General features: G+C 52.3%; 2 protein-coding genes across 2 annotated transcripts; one reads left to right on the forward strand and one right to left on the reverse strand.

Annotated features, from left to right (window-relative positions):
- Nucleotides 1–716: 716 nt before the first annotated feature.
- On the reverse strand, nucleotides 717–1,852 carry Npw (neuropeptide W; the record flags this gene model as incomplete). The annotated part of the gene is made up of 2 exons (XM_051167917.1): nucleotides 717–908; nucleotides 1,371–1,852. Coding segments are annotated over 2 exons (594 nt in total), but the record flags the coding sequence as incomplete, so codon positions are not given.
- Nucleotides 1,853–14,187: 12,335 nt separating this feature from the next.
- On the forward strand, nucleotides 14,188–25,514 carry Znf598 (zinc finger protein 598, E3 ubiquitin ligase). Its single transcript, XM_051168114.1, has 12 exons — nucleotides 14,188–14,406; nucleotides 20,241–20,353; nucleotides 20,718–20,847; nucleotides 21,072–21,283; nucleotides 21,396–21,613; nucleotides 22,130–22,247; nucleotides 22,612–22,799; nucleotides 22,912–22,996; nucleotides 23,097–23,851; nucleotides 24,373–24,529; nucleotides 24,627–24,777; nucleotides 24,865–25,514. The coding sequence occupies exons 1-12, from the start codon at nucleotides 14,188–14,190 to the stop codon at nucleotides 25,216–25,218; spliced, it is 2,700 nt and encodes an 899-aa protein (XP_051024071.1). The 3' UTR covers nucleotides 25,219–25,514.
- The last annotated feature ends 302 nt before the right edge of the window (nucleotides 25,515–25,816 follow it).

Genomic DNA, 25,816 nt, shown 5'->3' on the forward strand with positions numbered 1-25,816 from the left:
AGATGACTGTATAACTCATGCTGGTCTCAGACTCAGAGCACTCATCCTGCCTCAGTCTCTCGGGTGCTAGAGTTAGAGGCCTGTGCCAGGACCCGCAGCTTGATCGTGTGCAGCCAGAGCAAATGACTAGAAGCGCAGAGGACGAGAGGTGACACGTGAGGGCTGCTGAGGGAGTGGACGAGTGGCTATAAAGGAAGCTGGTGCCTTCTGCTTACTCTCCAGATGCCGAGGGAAGCAAAGGGATTCAAGGAAACTCAGGCTTAAAACCAATGCCAGGAAGTGGGCACAGGTCCTGGTGTGTTGCCTGGGCTAGAGGAAAAGCTCATGGTGGGGAGAAATCTCCTTAGTCTGGACAGGGCGAAGAGTGAGGGCCACCCGGAGACTCCATTCATTAGTTTCTCCCTCCTGAACGCTTCAGTGGACACCCAGGGGTGTCTGGCTCAGAGCCCGGTAGGAGTCTGTAGGGTCGGCCACCATACTCTGGCCGCTGAACTAATGTATCCACTCATGAACAGGAAAAGCAACACTATGAAAGAAGCATCCCAAGGCCCACCGGAAACATCTTAGCCTTGCTCCCGCGACTGTGCCCCTAAGGACAGATTGATGAGCTGGCCTGGTCAGGGAGGGGGTTCTTGACATTTGCCAGGGCGTAGGCGCGTGGCTATGTGCACCCTGAGGCAGGACGCAAAGTACACAATGGAGAAAAAGGGTCACACGCGGGGGCGCAGGAATCAGGCTGGTTTTATTGACAGACCAGGAAGCCTGGCTGCAGCTACAAGCTGTGCTCCTGCCTAGGTCAGGCATCGGAGCGCCACAGGTTCTTGGACCGGTCCTCCAGCCTGACAGGGTCGGCAATGACGATTTGCTGCAGGAACCATGGCTGGGCGTGAAGCGTCTCTCCGAAGGCTCTAGAAAACAAAACAAAACAAAACGAACCAGCAGAATGGGGACTCCGGAGACAGGGGCAAGGCTCTCTGGGAAATTTTCCTAACATAAGAGACAGAATAGGTAGGGAGAGGGGACGTGGTGGCCACACCATAAAATCAACACCCAGGTTGACAGGGGAGAATAATCGGGGGTGGGGTGGGGGATGGGATACGGCTCAGTGGGCAGACTTGCTTAGCATGTATGAAGTCCTAGGTTCAATTCTTAGTACCACATAAACCGGGCGTGGTGGTGCACACACACACACCTCTAATCCTACCAGTTAGTAGGTGGGAGAAGGATCATGAGGAGTTCAGCCTGAGCCACAAGACAACAAACAAACAAACAAAACACTAGTACCCCGGGGCTACTGGTCTTATGTGGTCTTAGACCCCCCTGGAAACTCCCTTGCCGGCTGCCACCCCTGACTCCTCTCTCCCACTTACCTGGCAGACTCCTCTGAGATCCAGGAACGGAGGCTTTGCGACTGCTCCGGTTGGCGGGTGCGCTCCAGGTCTCGCGGACCCCGGGGAAGCCCTGCTCCTGAGCTCCTCCTGCTTCGCACCTCCCAAAGCTCCTGCCCCGGCGAAGGAAGCCGGAGAGTGCTACCGGAGACCGGTCCTGCGACCAGAGTATCCTGGGGACGCGGTCCAGCCGCCTCGCCTAGGGTGCGGCGCCACAAGTAGGGCGAGCGGCGAAGCCCCATAAGCAGACCCGAGGCACGACCCACGGTGTGATAGCGGGGACTCGCCACGTGCTTGTACCAGGCGCCGGCCGGCAGCGGCAGCAAGAGCAACAGGAGAGGCAGCAGAAGCCGGTTCACAGGAGCCCTGGGGCCGGGGCCCCGCACTTCTCCGCTCGGCGCCAGGGCGCTCACGTCTTTGGCCCCTTGGCGGGCTAAGCCAAAACCAGTTTTATGTCTGCAGTGGAATTAGGACGTCGGAGCTCAGGAGGATTGAGGAGACTAGTCAATTGTTGAGGACTACAGCCTCTCAGTGGCCCCGCCTCGGCTCGCCCCCGCGGTACCTGCCGCGCTCACCCAAGGGAGAGATGGATGGAAAGAGGGAGGGAGAAGAGGGAACCCAGGCAGATAGAAGCCTCTCAGTGAGTAAGTCGCAAGCTCTTGAGGCTCTAGTGGGGATGCCTTTGCTTACCCTTCCCTCACCCCCAGGAAGGGAACTGTCAGGGAAGGCGTCCTGGTACCATGATCTCAGAATACAAGGATGGGCCAGCGGCCAAGGGACGTCCCTTTGGTAGGAGTTGCTACAGTGGAGGTGGAGGACTCAGAGAGAAGGCAGAGTTGAGAGCCTAGGGCCACCCTTCCCTGCAGGCTGTCCCTCTTCCTTCCTAATACAGCTTTTAAGTTCCCACCAAACAACAACAACAACAACAAAACCCATTCTCCATCACAGGTAGATGGCGGCTTGGAGACCTTGGAAACAGATTCCTATACTCCCAGCATAGAGCCTGAGTTCAAGTCAGTCTGAGCTATGAGAGCCTAGCTCTAGGAAGAGGAAGAAAATTAAGGAGGGGAAGGAAGGAAGGCAGGTAGACAGGACAGTTTGGCCACATGAAGCCGTCCCTATGGCTTCTCAAGACCTAGGGTGTTAAGAGACAGCCACCGCGGGCTGGAGAGATGGATCAGTGGCTGAGCACTGACTGCTCCACCAGAGGACCCCGGTTCAATTCCCAGTACCCACATGGCAGATCACAACTGCTGTAACTCCAAGATCTGACACTCTCACACAGACATACATGCAGGCAAAACACCAACACACATTAAAAAAAAATGTATTAAAAGAGATAACGCCCTTCTTGGAACCCTCAGCTTAGCAAGATCAGAGTCTTTGTGGTGATTCCTCTTCAGAGACCTCTTCCCAGCCAAACTCAATTCGGGGGAGGTCTTAGCCCCACAGCCGGTAACTTGTTCATTGTTCATGTGTATACAAGAACATTCTTCCTGTCCCAGAAAACGCCTATAAATCCTTCAAGACTCCACTGAAATGGTGGGGCACGCCCTCAGCTCACTCCTCCAGCCCCCTGGGAGAGGGGAGGACCTAATGTCTTTTTGACTGTCCAAACCCACCTTTCATGATAATTAGGTCTCGCTCACACTCAGCAAACAGGCTGTTTCTGGCACATCATTCAAATACTCAACACCAGGGATTTTGTTTGGGAATCATCTTTTTCTTTTTATGTATATGAAGGTATTGCCACCATGTGCACAAATGGCACCTGTGGAGGTCAGAAGACGGTATCACAGCTCTGAGAACTGGAGCTACCTATGGTTGTGAGCCACTGTGTGGCTGCTGTAAACGCCTGGGTCCTCTGTGAGAGCGACAAGCACTCTCACCCCAAAGAGCTGTCTCTCTAGGCCCCCTCAAACTCAGAGAAACAAGTTGGTTTTTGTTTTGTTTTGTTTTGGCTTTGGTTTTTCGAGACAAGGTTTCACTGTGCAGCCTTGGCTGTCTTGGACTCGATTTGTAGACCAGGCTGGCCTCGAACTCACAGGGATCCACCTGCCTCTGCCTCCCAAATGCTGGGATTAAAGGTGTGCACCACCGTTCCTGGCCAGGTTTTTAAAAAATAAACTATTTTATAATAAATTATTATAAATAAATAAATTATTATTATTTATGCATTGATGCTTTGCTTGCATGTATGTATGTATGTCTGTGTAAAGGTATCAGATTCACTGAAACCGGAGTTACAGACAGTTGTGAGCTGCTAGGTGGGTGCTAGGAATTGAACCAGGGTCCATCTGGAAGAGTAGCCAGTATTCTTAACCACTGAGCCATCTCTCCAGGCCGCTGGTTTTGGTTTCCTGAGAGAACTGGGGGCTCTCCCATAGGACTTAGGTTTGATTCTCAGCGCCTGTGTGGTCGCTCACAACTGTCTGTAACTATTGCTCTTCCGGCCTCTTAAGGCACCAGGCATGCACATAGTACAGAGACATACATGCAGGCAAAACATATAAAATAATTAAAAAAAAATTTTAATTGAATTTTACAAAGGGATGTAAGGGCGACAGAGTGGTCACCTATTTAAGAGGTAGAAGAGGCCAGGGATTCTAGCAGGTTCCCTCCTCACCTGGAGATTATGGCTCTGGCTCTGGGTGGCTGGGTTCACATCTGCCCCAGACTCAATACTGATGAAGGTAGAGAGTAAGTGCCACAATCTCCCCTGTCCCAATCTCCCCCACCTATTCCGGTGACAGTGACCGTTTGATCTTGTTGCATTGTTAAACAAGTAATGCCAGGTGTGACAGTACATGCCTGCCACCCAAGCTCTTGGAAGGCTGGGGCTGGAAGATGGTGAGTTCCGAGCCTGCCTCAGTTACACAGTGAGGACCTGGTTTATATTTGAGACTAGCCAGGTCTTCATAGCAAACAAACACAAACAAACAATCCAATGTGAAAAAATACACATGTCTGCAAGGTGTGTGTCTTGGCACCATATCTGACACACAGTAAGCACTCAGTGCTTGTAGAGGAGGGAGATCTCTTGTGGCTGCACGCGCCTGTCAGGGAGAACACGTCCATGGGGTGGGCAGGAGGTATCTAGGGAGCCGGGCTCTTTTGGTATGAGGACCCGAGGGATTAAGCAGGCGTCAACGAAAGCCGCCCCCATCAACCGCCTGTTACTATGGGAGCACTAGTCTTGGAGAGAGCGGCCAGGAGAGTGCAGTGTGTGGGTGGCCCGGCACGACTCAGGCCATTGCCGGGGACACTAGGGTCCCCAGGCGCTGCTCACTCCAAATCAGGGACCTCAGGGAATAACAATGGAACAGGGAAGGTGTGGGGCGCCCCCTGGAGGTAGCCTGGGAAACGCGGCTCCACATGAACATCTCAATTCTGTGGCCCATTTTGGGATTGACACTAGAAAAACTTGGTGGCCTGGAGGTGGTGGCGCATGCCTTTAATCCCAGCACTTGGGAGGCAGAGGCAGGGGGATCTCTGTGATTTGAGGCCAGCCTGGCCTACAAAGTTAGTCCAGGACAGCCAAGGCTACACAGAGAGACCCTGTCTCGAAAAACCAAACCAAAACAAACAAAAAAACAAAAACAAAAAATAATAATAATTAATTAAAAAAAGAAAGAAAATAAAGCCACATTCCAACTGCAGTTTCCTTCCCTCCTGTTCTCACGGTCCATCTCTCTTTAAAATACTTGTTAAGCTGGATGTAGTGGCACACCCCTTTATTCCAGCACTTGGGAGGCAGAGGCGGGTGGATCTCAGGGAGTCTGAGACCAGCATGGTCTAGAGTAAGTTCCAGGACAGCCAGACCACACAAAGAAGCCCTGTCCAAAAAAAAAAAAAAAAAAAAAAAAAAAAAAAAAAAATCTATTCTAGAGCACTTCCTTGGCATGTGTGGATGTCTCTAGATTCAATTCCAAGGAAGGAAGGCTCCAGAGAGACAACTCAGCAGATAAGGTGATTGCCGCCAGGTCTATTGACTGTGTAGCCTTGACTGTGTTAGACTCTTGGTGTAGACCAGGCTGGCCTTGAACTTGTACGGATCTTCCTGCTTCTGCCTCCCCTGAGCGCTGGATTAAAGGCATGTGCCACCGCGCCAGGCTCAACTGCTCTATTTTTAATGGTGGTCTTTCTGAAGAGACACAACATACTTCTAGCGACTGTGCCCATCTCAATATTCCTCTGCTTTTTCTTTTTCTTTTCTTTTTTTTTTTTTTGAGACAGGGTCTCACAATGTAGCGGCCAGGCTGGCTTTAAGCTCACAGAGCTCTAGCTGCCTCTGCCTGCCGAGTGCTGGGACTGCAGGCCTGAGAGAGCACACCCGGTGTGATCCTGAAGTTCTGGTCCTCCTGCCCCCTCTTCCATGCTCTAAGATGGCAGATGTCTATGAAGAGCTAGGGACTGAATCCAGGACTTCCTGCGTGCTGGGCAATCGGTTTTGTTTTGTTTTGTTTTTTACCAATTAAGCCACCTCCCCAGCCTTTAAGCCACCAAATGCTGGGGTTTTTTTTGGGGGAGGGGGATATTGAAATGTAAAAACAAAATCATTATACTTACTTGGGGTGGAGGTGGAGCCACAGCACTCACGGGAGGTCGGAGGACAGCTTTATCCTCTTCTCTCACTCTATGCACCGCGGGATCACACTCAGAGCACCAAGCTGTGCAACAATCAGCCTTGGCTACTGAGCCATCTAGCTGTTCTGCAGTTTTAAGGGGTTTTAAAAAATAACTTGGGGGCTGGAGAGATGGCTCCCTGGTTAAGAGCACTGACTGCTTTTCCAGAGGTCCTGAGTTCAATTCCCAGCATCCACATGGTGGCTCACACCTATCTATAATGAGATCTAATGTGCACTGTATACATAATAAATAAATAATCTTTTAAAAAATAAAAATAAATAAAAAATAACTTATTGCCAGGCGGTGATGGCACACACCTTTAATCCCAACACTAAAGGCAGAGGCAGGTGGATCGATGTGAGTTTGAAGCCAGCCTGGTTTACAAAGTGAGTCAAGACAGCCAAGGCTACACAGAGAAACCCTGTCTCGAAAAACCAAGAACAACAAATTTATTTATTATATGCGTATGAATATTTTGTCGGCATCTATGTCTCTGCGCAACGTGCATGCCTGGTTCCCAAGCAGGCCAGAAGAGGGCGTCAGATCCCTAGGAGTTGGAGTTACAGATCCTTGTACGCTAGCTGCCTGATGGCGGTGCTGAAACAAAGCTTGGGTCCCCTGCAAGCGCAGCAACTGCTCTTAACTCCTGAGCCGCCTCTCCAGTCCTCAAGCAGCATCCTGTTTACACTTCCTTTCTTCCTGAAAGCTACGCTGTTTTTCTTCTTTTTCCTATACCCTAATGTTGATATTTTCCTAAATATTCCAATAGCTAATAAAAGAATTGCAGTAACTTTCTCAGTCTCCGTAGCTGAAGTGACCCTTACACAGTCACAGCGAAGCGGTTCTGGAGCTTTCCTTGGCGAGCTGATAGGGGCTGGCTCTAGCTGGGGCCTCCACTCTCACAGAGCCTGTGGCTTCAACTCAGGTTGAAATCCTGTTTTCTGGACTTTGGGTCTTCCAGGATGTGATTCCTAGTTTTGGAGTAGCAAGTCCTGCAAGACCTGGGGAGGTTGTAGCTTCCAGGAGCTGAATGAGGAGGTTGTAGCTTGCTGGCATCCTTATAATTTTTTCTTGGTGGTTCTGGGGTTTGAGTTCAGCGTCTTTGGCATGGTAGGCGGGAAGGCACTCTAGTACAAGGCACACTCCCAAAATTTATTTTCTATGTATGCGTGTGCGTGTGCATGCCATGATGTGCAAATGGAAGCCAGGAGACAACTTGAGGGAGTCAGTTTTTTTTTCCTCCACCATGCAGGTCGCAGTTTGCTAGGCCTGGTGACCGGCACCTTTATCTACTAAGCCATCTCCTAGACCCCTATTCTCACTCTAGACCCCTCCCTCTTTAATGTTTTATTCATTTTTACTTATGTGTTGAGGGTTTTGCCTGCATGTATGTGCTCTACATGCATGCCTGGCGCCCACAGGGGCCAGAAGGAGGCGTTAGATCCCCTGGAACTGGAGTTGCAGATGGTTATGAGCTGCCATGTGGGTGCTGGGAAGGCAGCCCGGGTCCTCTGCAAGAGCAGCCGGTGCTTGTTAGCTATGGAGCCGTCACCAGTGCTGCACTTGTGTGCGTCCAGCACATGTAGTTAGATTGCAGGAGCGGATTCTCTCTGGTATCATAGGATAGCTCTGCTGGGACTTGACAAGAATTTTCAGCAACATGTCTCTCTCTCTCTCTCTTTTTTTTTCTTTCTTTCTTTCGTTTGTTTCTCTGTGTAGCCTTGGCTGTCCTGGACTTGCTTTGTAGATCAGGCTGGCCTTGAACTCACAGCGACCTGCCTGCCTCTGCCTCCCAAGTGCTGGGATTAAAGGCGTGCGCCACCACACCCGGCTCTGTCTTTTTCTTTTTAAAGATCTATTTATTGTATTTTATGTCTGTGCGTGTTTGCCTGCAAGTGCATAAGTGTGTTACATCCATGCCTGGTGCCTGCAGAGGTCAGCAGCAGATGTCAGAGCCACTGGAACTAGAGGTTATGAGCCACCATGCAGGTGCCGGAGCCTCAGTGTTGGTTCTTGCCTTCCACCTTGTTTGGGACAGGCTCCCTTTGTTATTCAAAATTCTGCATGCCAGGCTGGTTGGCCTGAGAGCTTCTGGGTGATCTTGTCTCTACGTCCCCAGCACTGGGATTGCGAGATACTCAGCTGCTTCTTCTTCTTCACCATGTATAGCATCATCACCACCACCATCATCACCACCACCACCATCACCACCACCACCACCATCACCACTACCACCACCATCACCACTACCACCACCACCACTACCACCACCATCATCATCACCACCATCATCACCACCACCACCATCACCACCACCACCACCATCATCACCCACCACCACCATCACACCACCACCATCATCACCACCACCACCACCATCATCACCACCACCACCATCATCACCACCACCACCATCACCACCACCACCACCACCATCATCACCACCACCACCACCATCACCACCACCACCACCATCATCACCACCACCACCATCACCACCACCACCATCATCACCACCACCACCACCACCATCACCACCACCACCACCATCACCACTACCACCACCACCACTACCACCACCATCATCATCACCACCATCATCACCACCACCACCATCACCACCACCACCACCATCATCACCACCACCACCATCACCACCACCACCATCACCACCACCACCACCACCATCATCACCACCACCACCACCATCACCACCACCACCACCATCATCACCACCACCACCATCACCACCACCACCATCATCACCACCACCACCACCATCATCACCACCATCATCACCACCACCACCATCCACCACCACCACCACCACCATCATCACCACCACCACCATCATCACCACCACCACCATCACCACCACCACCACCACCATCACCACCACCACCATCATCACCACCACCACCACCATCATCACCACCACCACCATCCACCACCACCACCACCACCACCACCACCATCATCGTATGTACATATACTATGTGTGTTAGTGTAGTCATGTTTGTGGAAGTCAGAGGACAACTTTCAGGAGTTGGGTTTTCCCTTCCATCATGGGTTTGATGCCATCTGGTGTAATGGAAATTTTGGCTTCTTTGTAAACTCGTGTTATGTAAATATGTTTTCGTTTTAATCCCAAGCGTGGGATTTCAGTTTGAGCTTTAGTTTATCCCCAGTTGTTAATTGTCTCGGTGAGGTGTGGCTTTTGCCAGCTGGTAAGGCCTTCGTTGTGGGGCATGGAGAGGGGCTTGGTCTAGGGCTCTGAGGATGAAAATGAGAGCTCAGAGCCAGTGTGGCATGTGGTGTTGTTGTGCAGTGTGTGGCAGTTTGAAGAAACCAGAAAAGGACAGTGTGACGGTTTGGAGCAGACAGATGGAGAGAAATGCTTCGGAGCGCAGCAGCTTGGAGGAGACTATGGGCTCCATCAGCTGACAGAGGCAAGACAGGTACAGCTCAAAAGAACCCAATAGACCCTGAACAGCTGGGAGAAAGGGCCCTCTACTCACTAACCTTCTCTCTTATACCTGGGCTTGGGAGGTCGGAAGTGAGGTTGAGGCCTAAACATCCCAAATAAAGGAGAGTTTCTATTTATTTATTATTTTTATTTATTTATTTTAGTTTTTTCGAGACAGGGTCTCTCTGTTAGCCTTGGCTGTCCTAGACTCCCTTGGTAGACCAGGTGGGCCTCAGACTCACAGCAACCCACCTGCTTCTGCCTCCCGAGCGCTGGGATTAAACGCATGCGCCACCACACCTGGCTTGAATTTAGTTCTTTAGGCTTGTCCTACAAATGCCTTTACCTGCTGACCCATCACACCAGCCCCACACTCAGCATTTTACATGGATTCTAGGAATCAGAATTGAACTTGGGTCCTTATATTTGCACAGTGTCTTGGTCAGTGTTCTATGGCTGTGAAGAGACACTATGACTGAGAAAGCGTTTAATTGGGGCCTTGCTTACCATTGTCATCATGGCATCACACAGCAAGCACTTCATGAGCTGGCCTAGTTTCTAAGCCCTCTGAGGGCTCTTTCTGTTTGACTGTTTTGTGGTTGTTACTGTCATTCTCGTCTCATGTCACACACCCAATGTTTTTTCTTGTGGATAGCTAACGGAGCTCTTCCTGCTTCCTTTAGCTCTTTCAGTCAATCTTATTTTATTTATTTGTTTTGTTTTTTTTTAAAATTTATTTATTATGTATACAGTGTTCTGCCTGCACATGTGCTTGCACTCCAGTAGAGGGCAAGAGATCTCATTATAGATGGGTGTGATGCACCATGTGGTTGCTAGGAATTGAACTCAGGACCTTTGAAAGGTCAGCCAGTGCTCTTAACCTCTGAGTCATCCCTCCAGCCCCTTTGTTTTGTTTTGAAAGATGTATTTATGATTATGTATACAGTGCTCTGCCTGCACGTACACCTGCAGGCCAGAAGAGGGAACCAGATTTCATTATAGATGGTTGTGAGGCACCATGTGGGTGCTGGGAATTGAACTCAGGACCTTTAGAAGAGCAGTGCTCTTAAACTCTGAGCCATCCCTCCAGCCCCATATTTGTTTTTTGTTTTGTTTTCTGAGACATGGTCCTAGCTATCGCAGAGCTTATTAGGCAGACCAAGCTGGCCTTGAATTTACAGAGCTCTGCCTGCCTCTGCTCCCAAGTACTGAGATTAAAGTCATATGCTACAGCTGGGCATGGTGGCACACACCTGTAACCCCAGCATCTCAGGGAGGCAGAGGCAGGCAGATCTCTGTGAGTTTGAGGCCAGCCTGGTCTAAACGGCGAGTCCAGGACAGCCAAGACTACATAGAGAATAGAGAAACCCTGTCTCAAAAAACCAAAAATAAAAATAAATAAATAAATAAAGTCATGTGCTACAATGCCTGGCTCATTTGTCTTTTTTGTTTGTTTGAGACACAGGGTTTCTCTGTATAGCACTGGCTGTCCTGGAATTCACTCTGTAGACCAGACTGACTTCGAACTCAGAGATCTGCCTGCCACCACAGCTCAACATCCATTTGTCTTTTACCCTACAGGCTTTCCTTATAAATCTGTGAGACTAAATGTTTGCATGTAGCTCCCCCCACCTTACCTGTTACACGGTGGACTGCATAGCCATTTATTTACGCCCTATGTGCTGATGGTCATCTGTCACAGTGGTGCCCATCTGTTGTTTCTTTGTGCTACCAACTCAGCCAGCTCTACTGAAAGCAGACAAGAAAAGACTCCTGGAGAGAAGCCTTTTACTAACTCTAAAACGGCAGCGCCAGGGGAGGCAGTAAAGGAGAGCTTTCTAGTGACTCATCAACAGAGCCGTGGCAGAGACTGTTTGCTCTAATCATAGCCTTGTCTCTTCAGTCACAGCAGTCCCTCTGCTGGACTATGCCGGGAAATACCCCTATGCTGGCCTAAGGATGGCTCAACGTGGCACATGCCGCATCCAGGTGGGGGGAGGGGTGGGAAGAGGTGGGGGGTGGGGCATCAGAGGCAGGTGGATCTCTCTGAGTTTGAGGCCAGGCTGCTCTACAAAGAGAGTTCAGGACGGCCTAGGCTACACAGAGAAACCAAGTCTGGTGTAAACTGTTTCAAACAGCTCTGTTTGAGGCTGTTCCTTTAGGAGGAGGGATAATCAACTTTGTTCATTGTGCTGTTTTCTCAAGGTGTCTAAGGAGTGGTCAAAATGGCGCCAGATAGGGAGTCTGGCTGACGTTTGACTATCAGTCCCTTTGTTAATAGCATCAGAGCAGCAAGGGAGTCTAGAAGCTGCCTGCCTGTTAGAGTCGCATTCCCCACCCTGAAGTCTTCATTCATTTGCAGAAACAGGAACAAAGTCCGTATCATTAGAACCTGAAGTGCCTTCCGTTAACATCCAATGATCATTTTTTTAAAAGATTTATTATTTATACAGTTGTCTGCCTACACACCAAAAGAGGGCTCCAGATCTCATTATAGATGGTTGTGAGCCACCATGTGGTTGCTGGGAATTGAACTCAGGACTTCTGGAAGAGCAGTCAGTGCTCCTAACCTCTGAGCCATCTCTCCAGCCCCCCTCAATTGTCATTTTAACAACTTTTTTTAAAATTATTTTTTATTTGATATGGATGTGTGTTTTGCCTCCATGTATGTTTGTGTACCACTGGTGTGCCTGGTGCCCTCGGGGACCAGGAGACCAGACCCGAAGTTACAAGATGGGATGTTGGGAATCAAACCTAGGACTTCTGCCAGAAAGCCAGTGCTCTTAACTGCTGAGCCATCTCTCCATCCCCAACTCCATTTTAACAGATTGTTTTGTTTTGTTTTTTGTTTTTTCAAGACAGGGTTTCTGTGTAGCTTTGGCTGTTCTAGACTCACTTTGTAGACCAGGCTGGCCTTGAACTCACAGCGATCTGCCTGCCTCTGCCTCTCAAGTGCTGGGATTAGGATTAAAGGCGTGCACCACCATGCCCAGCTAGGTTTTTGTTTGTTTGTTTTGAGACAATGCCTCACTATGTAGCCATGGCTGACCTGAATTTCTCTATGTAGACCCGGACTGAACTCAAACTCACAGAGATAGACCTGTCTCTGCCTGTGAATACTAGGGGTGTGTGACCAAAGCCTGTCATTTTAAGGGTACCCAACAGCTGTCCAGTTGCCCAGGGAGAGAGGTAAGTCCCCGTCAAGTCTGGAGATAGCAAGCGTAGCCCAGTTTACTTACTTGGTATGGCAACCCACTCCAGCTTGACAAGTGACGTTAGGGGCTTCAGTGAGCCAACTTAGTACCATAGCTGGGGTCTTAAGTCTGTTTTCCTCTTGATTCTAGCTATAGACTCATGCACACACACCATCTCTCACTCTCACACACAATGTGTCGCCTCTTTCTAGAAGGGTTCAGATGTGGACCCAGCTCACTTCATCAGAAAGACAGAGAGGACGCTCCTAACAGCAGCAGACTTGAAGGCCCGTCTTCACCACTAACCATCCACTCAAGCCCCTCTGGGTGCTTTCCTGTTCTATGCCTGGCTGGGTGCGTCTGTCCTACAACCAAGGACTGGGTGAGATTGTCTGCATGCCCTCTTTCCCGCTAAGAACTTGCAGCTTGCCGGGTGTGGTAGCACACACCTTTAATCTCAGCACTCTGGAGGTAGAGGCAGGTGGATAGCTGTGAGCTCAAGGCCAGCCTGGTCTACAAAGCCAGTCCAGGACAGCCAAGGCTACACAGGGAAAACCTGTCTCGAAAAACCAAAATAAATAAATAAATAAATAAAATAAAAATAATAATAATAATAAATAAATAATAATAAAAGTAAATAAATAAATAAAAATTGCAGTTTGAGTTAGGCGGTAGTGACCAGTGCCTTTAATCCCAACACTTGGGAGGCAGAGGCAGTCAGATTTTTTTCTTCCTTTCTTTTTCTTTCTTTCTTTCTTTCTTTTTTTGGTTTTTTTGAGACAGGTTTTCTCTGTGGAGTTCTGGACATCTTGGACTTTTTTAGACCAGGCTGGCCTCAAATGGCCGGCGGATTTCTCTGAATTTGAGACCAGCATGAACTACAAAATGATTCCAGGACATGCAGTGCTGTTACACAGAGAAACCCTGTCTTGAAGGTGTCAGAGGCTTATGATCCATCACAAGAGAGGCGCAGGGCGACAGAAAGGTAGGTCCCTAAAAAGTCGGCTTGATCCAGTCATCCCATACTATCTTAATTACTTACATATGTAGTTTCTGCTGGGAATGGAACCAGAGTCTCATGCGTGGTAGGCAAGTCTCTGCCACTGAGCTATATCCCCCAGGACGTCCAGTTAAATTTGCATTTCGATAGGAACGCGCCCAATTATGGCCCATTAGTGTTTGTGTTACACTTAGCTTAACACTGTTCGTGATTCATCGAAAATACCAGATGCCCTGTGCTTCCTCCAGCGTCTCCAGATTTAGGGCCGCGGAAGGCGAAGAGACCCCGCATTTGTATGACCGAGAAGGGATGAGCAGGAGTCACAGGGCAGAAGCCTGGAAGAAAATCGCACCTCTGCACCCTCAACAGGCCCGGGCGGAAGTCTCAGTGCGCACTTCCGCCAGGCGGGGCGGTTGCCTGGAGGGGCAGTGACGTCGACGGAAGGGGCGGGCCTGCCGGGAGCCAGGCCGCGCCGTGCCGCGCCGGCCGGGAGGGGGCCGGAGCCCGGCCATGGCGGCGGCGGCGGCGGGCGCCGAGGGGCGGCGCGCGGCTGTGGAGGCGGTGGCAGCGCCCGAGCGGGGCGTCGGGAGCTGCGTGCTGTGTTGCGGTGACCTGGAGGCTACGGCGCTGGGCCGCTGCGATCACCCGGTGTGCTACCGGTGCTCTACCAAGATGCGGGTGCTGTGCGAGCAGCGCTACTGCGCCGTGTGCCGCGAGGATCTGCGCCAGGTGCGCCTGTGGGGCGCGCGACGGGGCGTGGGGAGGGGCGGACTCCTGATGGCTTTGCCTGATCGGTGTCTGGCCGCGGCCTGTCCGCTCCTGTACCCGCTCCCGCCAGAGGCCCGGGTGGTCGGTCGGGGCGGCATGCGATCACCGGGCCTCTTGAGACTCAGAGAAGCCAGGGGCGGCCCAGCTAGGGAAGGAGGAGCGATGCCTGTGGGAATTCTAAACCTGGGGACTTTGCTTAGGTCCTGGCCGCGGGAAGGGCAGGGTCAGGTCGAGAGTCCTCTTGTCTGTCTGTGTTCATTTTTTCGGGACTATTCTGGGGTGGAGGAGACAGCCTCGGGTAACCTCCAGGGGTGTCTATTTTGAAAGCTGACTGCTCTGGGAAAGAAAAAAAGAAAGAGTTAAACTGGACATTTCCAGACTAGTTGGGCTTTCTGGACCCCACTGGTGACCCTAAGTCAGCTCTTGAGACAGCGTTTCCATTTGTAGAGAGGTGACTGATAGCAGGACCTGATTCCCAGGTGCTTGGCAGTCCGCAATGTTAGGAATTTTCCTCCTCCTTATTAGTTCTGGCTTTGAGCTTTCATTGGTGTTTCTGGTTGTCTAGACTTAGGACCCCCTCAGGGGGGTCAGAGGGCTCCTGGAGCGGTCACCCACACTCCAGCCTTGCCAGCTGTCGGTGGAGAGTACCCAGCTGCACCTTCCTTGGTTTGCTGCCCTTGGTGATTTGTTTGCTTCCAGAATTGTGAGATTACCTTGGTTGGTTCATGGAAGGTTTTGGGTCCTGGCTTCTGCCAGAGAATCGCCCTTTCCGGTTCTTCGAAGTGATCCCGAGGTAGAAATAAGGTTGAGAAATGGGCTTTTCTTTTCTCTCTTTCAGACCCTTTCTTTCTTTCTTCCTCTCACTATGTAGTCCTGGATGGCCTGGAACTTGTGCAGACTATGCTGGCCTCAAACCTAGAGGTCCACCTGCCTCTGCCTCCTGAGTGGCGTGGACCACTAAATCCTATACCGGTTTTTTGTTGTTGTTGTTTGTTTGTGGGGTTTTTTTTTTGTTTGTTTGTTTTGTTTTTTGTTTTTTGGTCTTTCTCTCTGAGACCGGGTCTCACTGTGTACCTCTGACTATCCTGGAACTCATTCTGTAGACCAGGCTAGCCTTGAACTCACAGAGATCCTCCTGCCTCCACATCCTGAGGGCTGGGAGTAAAGGTGTTCACCACCACGCCTGGCATGCCTGGCTTTTCTTTTTCTATATTTATGTCAAGTGAGTCAGCTGGAATCCTTGAGCAGTCCCCAAGCATCTGTGTCACACTGGGGAAGACCTGTAATGTGGTGGAAAGAGCCTTAGCCTCCTGGGTGAGATCTCGGGTTCAGAAACATTCCAGGAAGCTCTTAGCTCGTGGCCTCCTCAGAGAGCCTTGCAGGAGTTTGCTTTGCTGGCCAGTCTTGCACATGCTGGTAGGAAAGTCTAGGGTTGTCTACAACACCTGTAGCTTCCTTCTAGGAAGGAAGACATTTTGTAGGTCTTTATATATGTAGTCCTAGCCTGGGCTTTGCGTGCACATACACATGTGTCAGCTGTAGCTGACGTCTACCTTCCCTCACCCCGCCTGAGCTCCACACCCTCTAAGAGCTCTGTGGCAGGGGCTGTTGACATGACCTGTCAGCTTGCCCTGGCTGGGTGTGGTTTGGCATTGTGTGCCCCTGGCCAAGCCTGGGCTTGGATTTGGACATGCACCCCCATGCTGGGCAGCAAGAGTCCCTGCGGAGTTGGTGAGGAGACCAGACACTATGCAGCCCAGCCATTCATCCTGCCTTTTCTCCACTTGTAACCTTGCAGTTGCATCCTCTACCCTGCCTTGTTTCCTACTGAGTCCTGTATTACCCTAAGTATGTATTGTTTATACCCAGAATCCCACAGTGACCCTTAGTTCCTGAACCATGCCTTTGGCCCCTTGATGTGACTTAGTAAAAAATTAGGAGAGATGTGTGTTAAGGTGTCAGGTGGAGTTGGGTGGTAGTGGTGCACACCTTTAATCCCAGTACTCAGAAGGTAGAGAGACAGGTAGATCTTTTGCGTTGGAGGCCAGCCTGGTCTACAGAGTTAGGTCAGGACAGCCAGGGCTACACAGAGAAATCCTGTCTTAAAACAAAAACAAAAACAAAAAATAAAAGAAAACGAAAGTCATGTGGAAGGGGCCAGCTTCCTTTGCTGGTGGTTCTGTGTATCTTGCTCTTCCTTGCACAGCTTTGGAGTGGGGTCTGGTACAGCAGGGAGACAGTACACAACTTTGAGGCTGCTGGTCTGGTGAAGAACCAGGGCAGTCGGGATTTTGCAGTGTGGCAGCTTAGGTGGCCGCCGTGTGGCCGAGGCTGTGGAGGTGGTGGACAATACCGACTCCATGCTGAGTGGTGGAAAGCCTTGTGTGCAGTCTTTAGCACTGGAGAGACGCCCTGGTGATGACCCTTTAGGACCTTATTGTATTACTCTGGACACGCATCTCTAGAGCTGTTTTTTTCATCCTGTTGCTCTCCTGCTTGTCATGTCTCTGGACAAGCCACACCCCCACCCACAAGCAGGAAGTGGGAGGGGAATGCCAAGACCTCCCCAGGATTACTCTGAGGCCTAGGTCAGCTGGCGGTACCTGATGACTCAGTGGTGTTTATCTGTTGTGAATGCTAGTTTGTCATCTGTGGTCCCCTCCCACTCTCCTTTCCTTTCTTTGAGGCAGTCTCATTATGTATATCAGCTGTGCTGGAACTCACCGCCGTCTACCTGTCTCTGCCTTCTGAGTGCTGAGATTCAATGTCTGCACCACTATGCCTTTCCCTTCCCCTCACTGGGCTCCCTCCACGCCTGTTTCTAGCGTCTTTGAGTAGCAAGCATGAACGATCCACCTGCCCCCAGAGTGCTGGGATTAAAGGCGGCTGATTTGTGTCCCCCCCCCCTCCCTTTTTTTCTTTTTCTTTTTTTGTTTTTTTGAGACATGGTTTCTCTGTGTAGCATTGGCTGTCCTGGACTCGCTTTGTAGACCAGGCTGGCCTTGACCGCACAGCGATCCACATGGCTCTGCCTCCTGAGTGCTGGGATTACAGGCACCACACCCAGCTTCATTTCTCTTTTATGTGTATATATTTATGTTTGTGTGTTCTTTAAAGAGGATGTTGGTTCACCTGGAACTGGAGTTACAGATGGTTGTAATCCCCTTGTGTGTGGTACAAACCACATACAAGTTCTCTGGGAGAGAAGCAAGAGCCTCCAACCACTGAGCCATCTTCTCAGCCCTCACTGCACACTTGCGATGCATGACACCCCACCTGTCTTTTATCTGTTCTTTATTGAGCACGTGTTACGTGTTGGAGGTGAGGAGTAACAAGGCCCTCTGGCAGACAGCAACTGGCAGACAGCTTCCCACCGCCTCAGTCTCTGGTACACACAGCTGATTCAGAAGCATCCCTGCCTGACCTCTTCATATGGTGCCTAGCCCACCCAGGGCTACCCAGAATAGCCCAGCCTCACACCCAGACCTGGTCTAGGCTTTTTTTCCTCAGCCTTTCCCCCCAGGATTCCCCTCTCTAACTCGGTGGTTTTGTCCCTTTATAGCCCAGGCAGATTATTTCCCCTTCTCTTCACGCTCCTTTGTCCCCACCTAGCCTCGCAGTGATGTCTTGAGGAAGGGAGGGTCTTGCTGGTTGGACTTCTGCCCTGACCTCTGCTGGGGACACTACAGGCTGCCCTGCTTTTCTGTCACCAACCCAGGCAGTCTAGATGGGCAGGCCTGTCTCCCCGCCTGAAGAGGGCCAGGCTTTCCTGCCCGTAGCTCTAGGTACAAGTTTCAGATCCAACACCCCAGAGCTGCCTTCGCCCTGCACTACCCATGGCCCTTTGCTGGGCCGCTTCCTGTACTTCTCTTTTCCCTTCTTGAGCCAACCCTGTGTCTCCTTCCTTACCTCTCAGCCTGATCCAGGTGTGTGCAGCTTAGACCACCTCTATCAGACCGGATGTCTGGGCCCTGCTGGCCCTCTGTTTCTGCTTGGCAGATCCCCAGCCCACTCTGAGTGTCACCTCTGCCCTGCAGCCCATGGCCATGCCTCTTGGTTCTTAGGCGTAGTGGCACAAGGTAAAGCAGGTCTGGTCCTCTTGCACTGTTGTCCGGTTGCTGGCCAGGACCTTTATAAGGAACCCTGCTTCGCCTCTGGTCCTACTCCTTGCAGGATGTGTGCTGTCCCCTGCTTCTCCTCTGCGCACAGCCGCTCTGGTCGCAGGCTGTTCACAGAGATGTTCTGTGGGTGAACGGCAAGCCAGTGTGTTTAGGGCATGGAGACACAAGGAGGAGGCGGCTAGCACAGATGAGCGACACTGCTCAGCATGTCCTGTCCCTGGCTGGCCAGCAAAGCTGTTCAGGGCCTGTGCCCACAGCCCCAAGGTAGATGAACCTCTTCCATGATAGCCAGAGATAGCACACAGAGTAGATCCAAGTGCACAGCTGAGAAAGGTCCCTGGAGCTAGTGGCAGTGACGGGGGCGTCCCTGGCACAGCTTCCTTTAGGGAAGGAAGTTGATCCTCCGCGACGTCTGTTGGGCTTGGATGCTTGTTGGCAGCTTCAGGGAGTTTCCTCAGATTGCTCTTCTGCCTGCCTTGGAGGAGCTAAGTTGGGGTATGGCTGTGCCTGATGGCGGCTGTGTGGCCCTGCAGTTTGCTTGTGTTCCGTCAGCACTCTGCACAGTCATGACGCTTAGCTCCTTCTGGATCTGGGCTGCAGAGGCAACCTTGGGAATGGTTAGAAAGCATAGCTGGGTGGAAGCCTGCCCCAGAATGTTTGAAAAGAAACCAGCAGAGTCTAGGGATCCTGTCCATATTTGGGGCCTAGAAAAGAGTTTCCAGGGAACAAGAAAGGTGCCCTATGCAGGGACAATACGGCCCATGTGAGGAATCCCCACGGTGAGCTGCATTGGTTTGCCTTTAGGGAGAGCACGACTGGGACCGCCATTCAAGGACGGGCTTTTAGCCTGGTGTGGTAATATATGGCTGTAATTTGGATGCTTTGGAAGCAGGGACAGGATTTTTGTTTGTTTTTCGAGACAGTTTCAATGTGTAGTGCTGGCTGTCCTGGACTCTCTCTATAGACCAGGCTGGCCTTGAACTCACAGTCACCTGCTTCTGCCTTGACTTGAATAGAGAGATGTGATTGATAGAGAGAGTTGGCACTGTGGAGTTGGCACTACAAGTCACCACCTATGGAGCTTCATGGAGAGAAGAGAGGCCCTTGGAGGGTGTGGGGGAAGTCTTGGATATCCAGATCCCTGTCCCAGGGCACCCAGTGTGCTCCAAGCCTTGCCTTGTACCCTCGAAGGCTTCTTTCTCTCCAGTGGCAGTGGTATGTATTTGGCTCGTGCCTGGGATTTAGGCAGCCTACAATAAGCAGAAATCATGAGACAGTGACCAGGCCCAGATGGCAGTCTTGTGGGAACCCCTTTCTTCTGTGGCATCATGGAAACATGTGGGGGTGTTTATTTGAGGACAGGGTAACAAGTTGTTGATGTACCTGACAGCTGCCAGGCACCATTTGCTGTTTCCTTAGCTGCTGTCCAGAGTGCATGCCCTCCAACCCCACACCACCCTGTGAAAGTTCTCTACTCAGTCCTCTGCAGTTTTAGGGTGGAGCTGTGTGTGAATGCCGGGACTACAGGAAGCATGGCTGCCTCCTGGTGGAGAGCCTGGATATCACATCTGATAATAATGCTCATGGGCAGCTTGGGGCTGTGAGAGTGCCTCTTGTGTCTCTGCTTGGGCCTTGGCCGTTCCATCCAGGGCTTGCTCACCGCTGTGTCTCTAGGTGGTGTTTGGGAAGAAGCTCCCGGCGTTTGCCACGATCCCCATCCATCAGCTCCAGCACGAGAAGCAGTATGACATCTATTTCGCAGATGGGAAGGTGTTCGCATTGTACAGGTGAGGGGTCCCCAGCTGGGGAGGCTGCAGCTGCCGTGCATTATATGACCAGGATGGGGGGGTACATGGTGCTGGTGAGGTGAGGATCTCCTAGCTGTCCACTAAAGTGGCATTGGAAACGAAGGAGGTGTATTTGCTGTTCGTGCCTTCTGAAGGATGCAACAGTCTGCAAACATTTAACTCACGGTCTGTAAAAACCAGAAGGATATGATTCTTCTCACGGGCCCATGGCTAGAACCATAGCCTCGGACCCCGTGTCCTGTGTACATAGTCGTCATCTCTCTGCATGGGAGTCTGACGTGGCTCTGTTGTGGACGGCAACACTTAGAGCCCAGCATGGTGGGTGGCTCTGGTGTCTCCCCAGGCAGCTGCTGCAGCATGAGTGCCCTCGGTGCCCCCACCTGCCGCCCTTCAGCCTCTTCGCGGACTTGGAGCAGCACATGCGGAAGCAGCACGAGCTCTTTTGCTGCAAGTTGTGCCTCAAGCACCTCAAGGTATGTCTGCCCCGGGAACCCCGGAAACCGCCAGGCCCCCGCAGAGCCTTAGGTTGCTTATGGTTGGCAAGGAGAGGCTCAAAGTGGCTGCAAGGATCCTCCAGCGTCAGTGGGCTCTAGGACAAATCTGGTATATCGGGGTCCACTTACTGCACTCCATGTTGCCCTGCAAAGTCAGGCGGTTGGGAGCCCCAACCCTGTGTCCAGCCCTGTGTTCTCTGCAGATCTTTACCTATGAGCGCAAGTGGTACTCACGCAAGGACTTGGCTCGGCACCGCATGCAGGGTGACCCTGATGATACATCCCATCGGGGACATCCACTCTGTAAGTTCTGTGATGAGCGCTACCTGGACAATGATGAGCTGCTCAAGCACCTGCGCCGTGACCACTACTTCTGCCACTTCTGTGACTCCGATGGGGCCCAGGACTACTATAGGTGGGCAGGGCTGGGCTGCTGCAGGGAGTGTAGGGGTGACCCTCCTAGGACTTGATGGGAGTTAACTGGTTGTACAGTAGATGATCTGGCTTCTGCTGACTCTGTCTGCCAGTGATTATGCATACCTGCGTGAGCACTTCCGGGAGAAGCACTTCCTGTGTGAGGAGGGCCGCTGCAGCACTGAGCAGTTCACCCATGCCTTCCGCACTGAGATTGACCTCAAGGCTCATAAAACAGCTTGCCACAGCCGCAGCCGGGCCGAGGCGCGCCAGAACCGTCAGATTGACCTTCAGTTTAGCTTTGCACCACGACACTCACGCCGGAGTGAGGGTGAGCTAGGTGGCCATAGGCTCAGCAGACTTAGGTACCGGGGCCTTCTGTGGGTACCTGCTTCTCAGACCTCAGACCCAGGTCCCAGTTACACTCCTTGTGCCCAACCGAGAGACACGGTCTGTCTCCTCATCATCCCTTGCTCCGAGTGCCTGAGCCTTGAGATGGTCCGGAGCTCCTTGTCTGTCCACTCACACCCCCCTCCAGTGTTTTGCATCTTCAGCCCTGGAGTCCCTAAGGTACTTCTCTGCCTCAGGAAACTAGTACTGTGGCCCATAAATCCTGTCTCCAGTAACAGGGTCCTGTCGGCACTAATTGGATATCAATGTCTAGAGGTCACAGCTGGTTTGGATTCTGCAGTGTCTGGGCCTATCCTTGGGGGCCATGAGCTGTCGGGGTGGGGAAGCCTCTGCCTCGCAACAGGAACGCTGGGCTCAGTATGGTCTGGACAGCAGGGTTTTTTGGCCCTGCTGTTTTGTCAGCCTGGGACAATGACAGGCTATGTACTGACCACAGGAGTCGTCAGTGGTGAGGACTACGAGGAAGTGGACAGGTACAACCGCCAGGGTCGAGCTGGCCGGGCCAGCGGGCGTGGAGCCCAGCAGAACCGCCGGGGAAGCTGGAGGTACAAGAGGTGGGAGGATTTGCATACTACTGACATTCTCCTGGCGCCACCTCCACATGGTGGCAGCTGGCAGCAGGCAAGCTGGAAATAGGCGTGAGGTCAGTGGGCTCCAGCCAGAGTTCCTGGGGTTCTGAGGGTAGCGACAATGTCTGCTCAGCAAGTAGAATGCTACTTCTTTATTGCTAGCCAGAAGCAACAGAATCTGGGGGAGGAATGGCACTCAGGAGCAGGGTGCAGCTGTTCCAGGAAGTACCTGCAAAGCAAACATGATCTCGGGCTGCAGCAGGGATTGAGCCCAGACACTGACCATCTGAGGCTGTGCCTTTGGGTCCTGCTCAGTCTGAGGTTTTCCCCCACCCCTACTCCATCCCAGGGAAGAAGAAGACCGAGAAGTGGCAGCTGCTATCCGGGCCTCTGTGGCTGCTCAACAGCAAGAGGAAACACTTAGGGCTGAGGACCGGGAAGAGGGTAGCAGGCCCAAGAAAGAGGAAGCACCTTCCAGGGTGCCTGAGGAGCCCCGTGGCCCCCGGCGTCTACCCCGGGCTCAGGGTGAAGGCCCAGGTAACCCAGTCCCGCCTAATGGCAGCTCTTCCTAGGCTTGGGAAAGGCTGCAATCCCCTAGTTGATACCCCACATTCCCCAAGCCCACCCTCACAGCCTTACCTATCTGCAGGTTCCAAGGAAGCCTCAACAAATGGTCCTGTAAGCCAAGAAGCCTTCCTAGCCACAGGCCCAGGCCCAGGGGCTGCCTCCTCAAAGTATGTGTGGGAACTGGAAAGGAGGGTGCGGTAGACAGGGGCAGCTCTGGCCAAGGCCTGGTGATAAGCCACTGACCAGTTCTCCCCTCCCTGGACCCAGCACCCTCCCACTGCCCAATCCCAAACTCAAGGATGAAGACTTCCCCAGTCTCTGTGCCTCCACTTCCTCCTGCTGCCCAGGCTCTGTAGGCTTGGCACTGGCTTATCCTGGTCCTCCCAAGGGCAAGAACACCTTCCAGGAAGAGGACTTCCCTGCCCTGGTTTCCTCAGCACCCAAGCCCAGCCATGCCCCCTCCAGCCTCATCTCAGCTTGGAACAACAGCTGCAACAAGAAAGTGAACCCACCCACCCCGGGGGCCCAGGCTGTAGCTGGTGGCAGCCAGCCTCCCCGGAAGGCAGGGAAGGGGAGCAAGGGTGGCCGGAAGGGTGGCCCAGCCCCAGTGGATGAGGAGGAGGGTGGAGGCCTCACTGTGCAGGAGCTGCGGAGTGTGCCTACCACAGTGGCTGTCTCTTCTTTGCTGGCACCAGCTGCCAACCAGAGTTCAACCAAGGTTGGCAAGAAGAAGAAAGTGGGCTCTGAGAAGTCTGGGGCCACGTCATCCCCACTGCTGCCCCATGATCATACCCCAAAGCCCTCTGGGGCTGAGCAGGTCCCTGAACCCCCTTTGAGCAAAGCTGAAGGGTCAGTGGCTATCGTTGTCAATGGACATTCAGAGGGGTCCACCCTGGCACGGAATACCCCAAAGGAACCTCCAGGGCTTCCAAGGCCCCTGGGTCCCCTCTCCTGCCCCATACCACAGGAAGACTTCCCAGCTCTCGGAGGCCCTTGTCCACCCAGGATGCCTCCTCCCCCAGGTATGTGTGCCCAATGCTAGCGGGTTCCTTAGGTTTCTGAGAACTGCTAGTGTCAGGCTGGAGGCCAGCCCAAGGTGGGAGTGTGTGGTAGACTCCCAGGTCTCCTGTTAGTTGCGACTGAGTCCAGCCTGGGTGCAGGTGCCCCCTTGAGCTGCCACAGTTAGTTACTTCCTAGTACTTTTCTATGCTTAAGGCTCCTTCCAGTAGTCAGCCCAACACAGGCTTCTGGCCCCGAGCCTGCTGGGGGCTGGGTGTAGACAGGCTAACCCACAGGGGCTGGGCTGGACACCCAAAAGAACTGGGCTAGTTGGGACCACATTGAAGTTCTTTTTTTAGTTTTGCTTTGTTTTTCTTTTTCAAGACAGGGTTTCTCTGTGTAGCCTTGGCTGTCCTGGACTCATTTTGTAGATGAGGCTGGCCTCAAACTCAGTGATCCACTTCCTCTGCCTCCCTGAGTGCTGGGACTGAAGGTGTGTGCCACCATGCCCGGCTCACATTGAAGTTCTTATGTCACCCTACAGGCTTCAACACCGTTGTGCTCTTGAAGGGCGCCCCATCACCACCCCCACCCCCACCAGGCCTGGTGCCTCCCATCAGCAAGCCACCCCCTGGCTTCTCTAGTTTCCTGCCCAGCTCCCACACAACCTGTGTTCCCAGTTCCCCCACCACCATGAAAGCGTAAGTGGGATGGGCTGCCTGACCTTCTGCCGCTGGGAGCTAGTGGGAGGTGCAGCTAAGGCCCTCTCAAGGCTCAAGGCTTCCCATCTGACCCCAGACTTCAGCTAGCACCCACACCACGATCCTACTTAGTTCCTGAGAATTTCCGGGAGAGGAACCTACAGCTCATCCAGTCCATCAAGGGCTTTCTGCAAAGCAATGAGGCCAGCTTCAGCAAGTTTAAGAGCCATTCGGGGGAGTTCAGACAGGTGAGGGGACGCAGGGGAGCTAGGTGGGGCGGCCGGCCTGCCTTCGCCTGTGGTAGAAGTAACTGGTTGTGGTTCTCTGGATGGCAGGGGATGATCTCTGCAGCTCAGTACTACAGAAGCTGCAGAGACCTCCTCGGGGAGAACCTGCAGAAGATCTTCAGTGAGCTGCTGGCTCTCCTGCCAGACACAGCCAAGCAGCAGGAGCTGCTCTCCGCACACACTGACTTCCGAGATCGCGAGAAGCCTCCCAGCTCCAAGTCTAAGAAGAACAAGAAGAATGTGTGGCAGACCAACACCCAGCAGCTGGGCCTGGACTGCTGTGTGTGCCCTACCTGCCAGCAGGTACTGGCACACGATGACATCAGTAGCCACCAGGCACTGCACGCTGCCCGGGACGATGACTTCCCCTCCCTTCAAGCCATTGCCAGGATCATCACGTAGCTCCTGCTGGTGAGGACAAGAGCTGCCACACCCTAGCGCCTCCTCTCTCCTTCCTTCCTCTTCCCAGCTGCCAGCCAGCTAGGTAGGGCCCTGGGAAGGCTGAGGCTCAGGCCTCCTGGTTGGCCAGGCTGCCAGGAGGACGTCAGGAAAGGTCTACCCTGTGCACCATCACTCATAAGTTCTGTCCCATGCTTGACAGAGGGTCAATCTTGGTTTGTAGTCTTGGGGCGATTTTGGAATGTGCCAGGGGAGGGAAGGGCTAGGATGCCGGGACCTGAGCCTGTGGTCATAGCTAGAGGCCTGAAAAGAGACCTCCTGAGTCGAGCCTATAGCCCCAGGCCTGACAGCTTCGGGTCCACTGGTGCTGGAGTCAGATGTCAAGTGTGTTGTGTAAAGAATTGGCTGTTTCATAGGGAATGTTCCAGATTAAAAACAGACACAAAATTGTGCTACTTGAAGTTCAATCTTTTTATGAGACAAGGTAAATCTAAGATCTCAAATTGCCTCTGACATTTTATAAAAGACAGTTTATCTTCAAATAAATTTATTTTGCAGTACTGCACATAGCTAGTGTCCTGAGTATCTCTCTGCCTCTGAG

The sequence above is a fragment of the Acomys russatus genome, chromosome 25 (assembly GCF_903995435.1).
Source record: "Acomys russatus chromosome 25, mAcoRus1.1, whole genome shotgun sequence".
Lineage (NCBI taxonomy): Eukaryota > Metazoa > Chordata > Mammalia > Rodentia > Muridae > Acomys > Acomys russatus.

Coding starts and splice junctions, on each gene's coding strand:
- Znf598 (XM_051168114.1), top strand. CDS start 14,188: ATGGCGGCGGCGGCGGCGGGCGCCGAGGGGCGGCGCGCGGCTGTGGAG. Junction 14,407..20,240: donor GCCGCGAGGATCTGCGCCAG/GTGCGCCTGTGG, acceptor CTGTGTCTCTAG/GTGGTGTTTGGGAAGAAGCT. Junction 21,614..22,129: donor ACACTCACGCCGGAGTGAGG/GTGAGCTAGGTG, acceptor TACTGACCACAG/GAGTCGTCAGTGGTGAGGAC.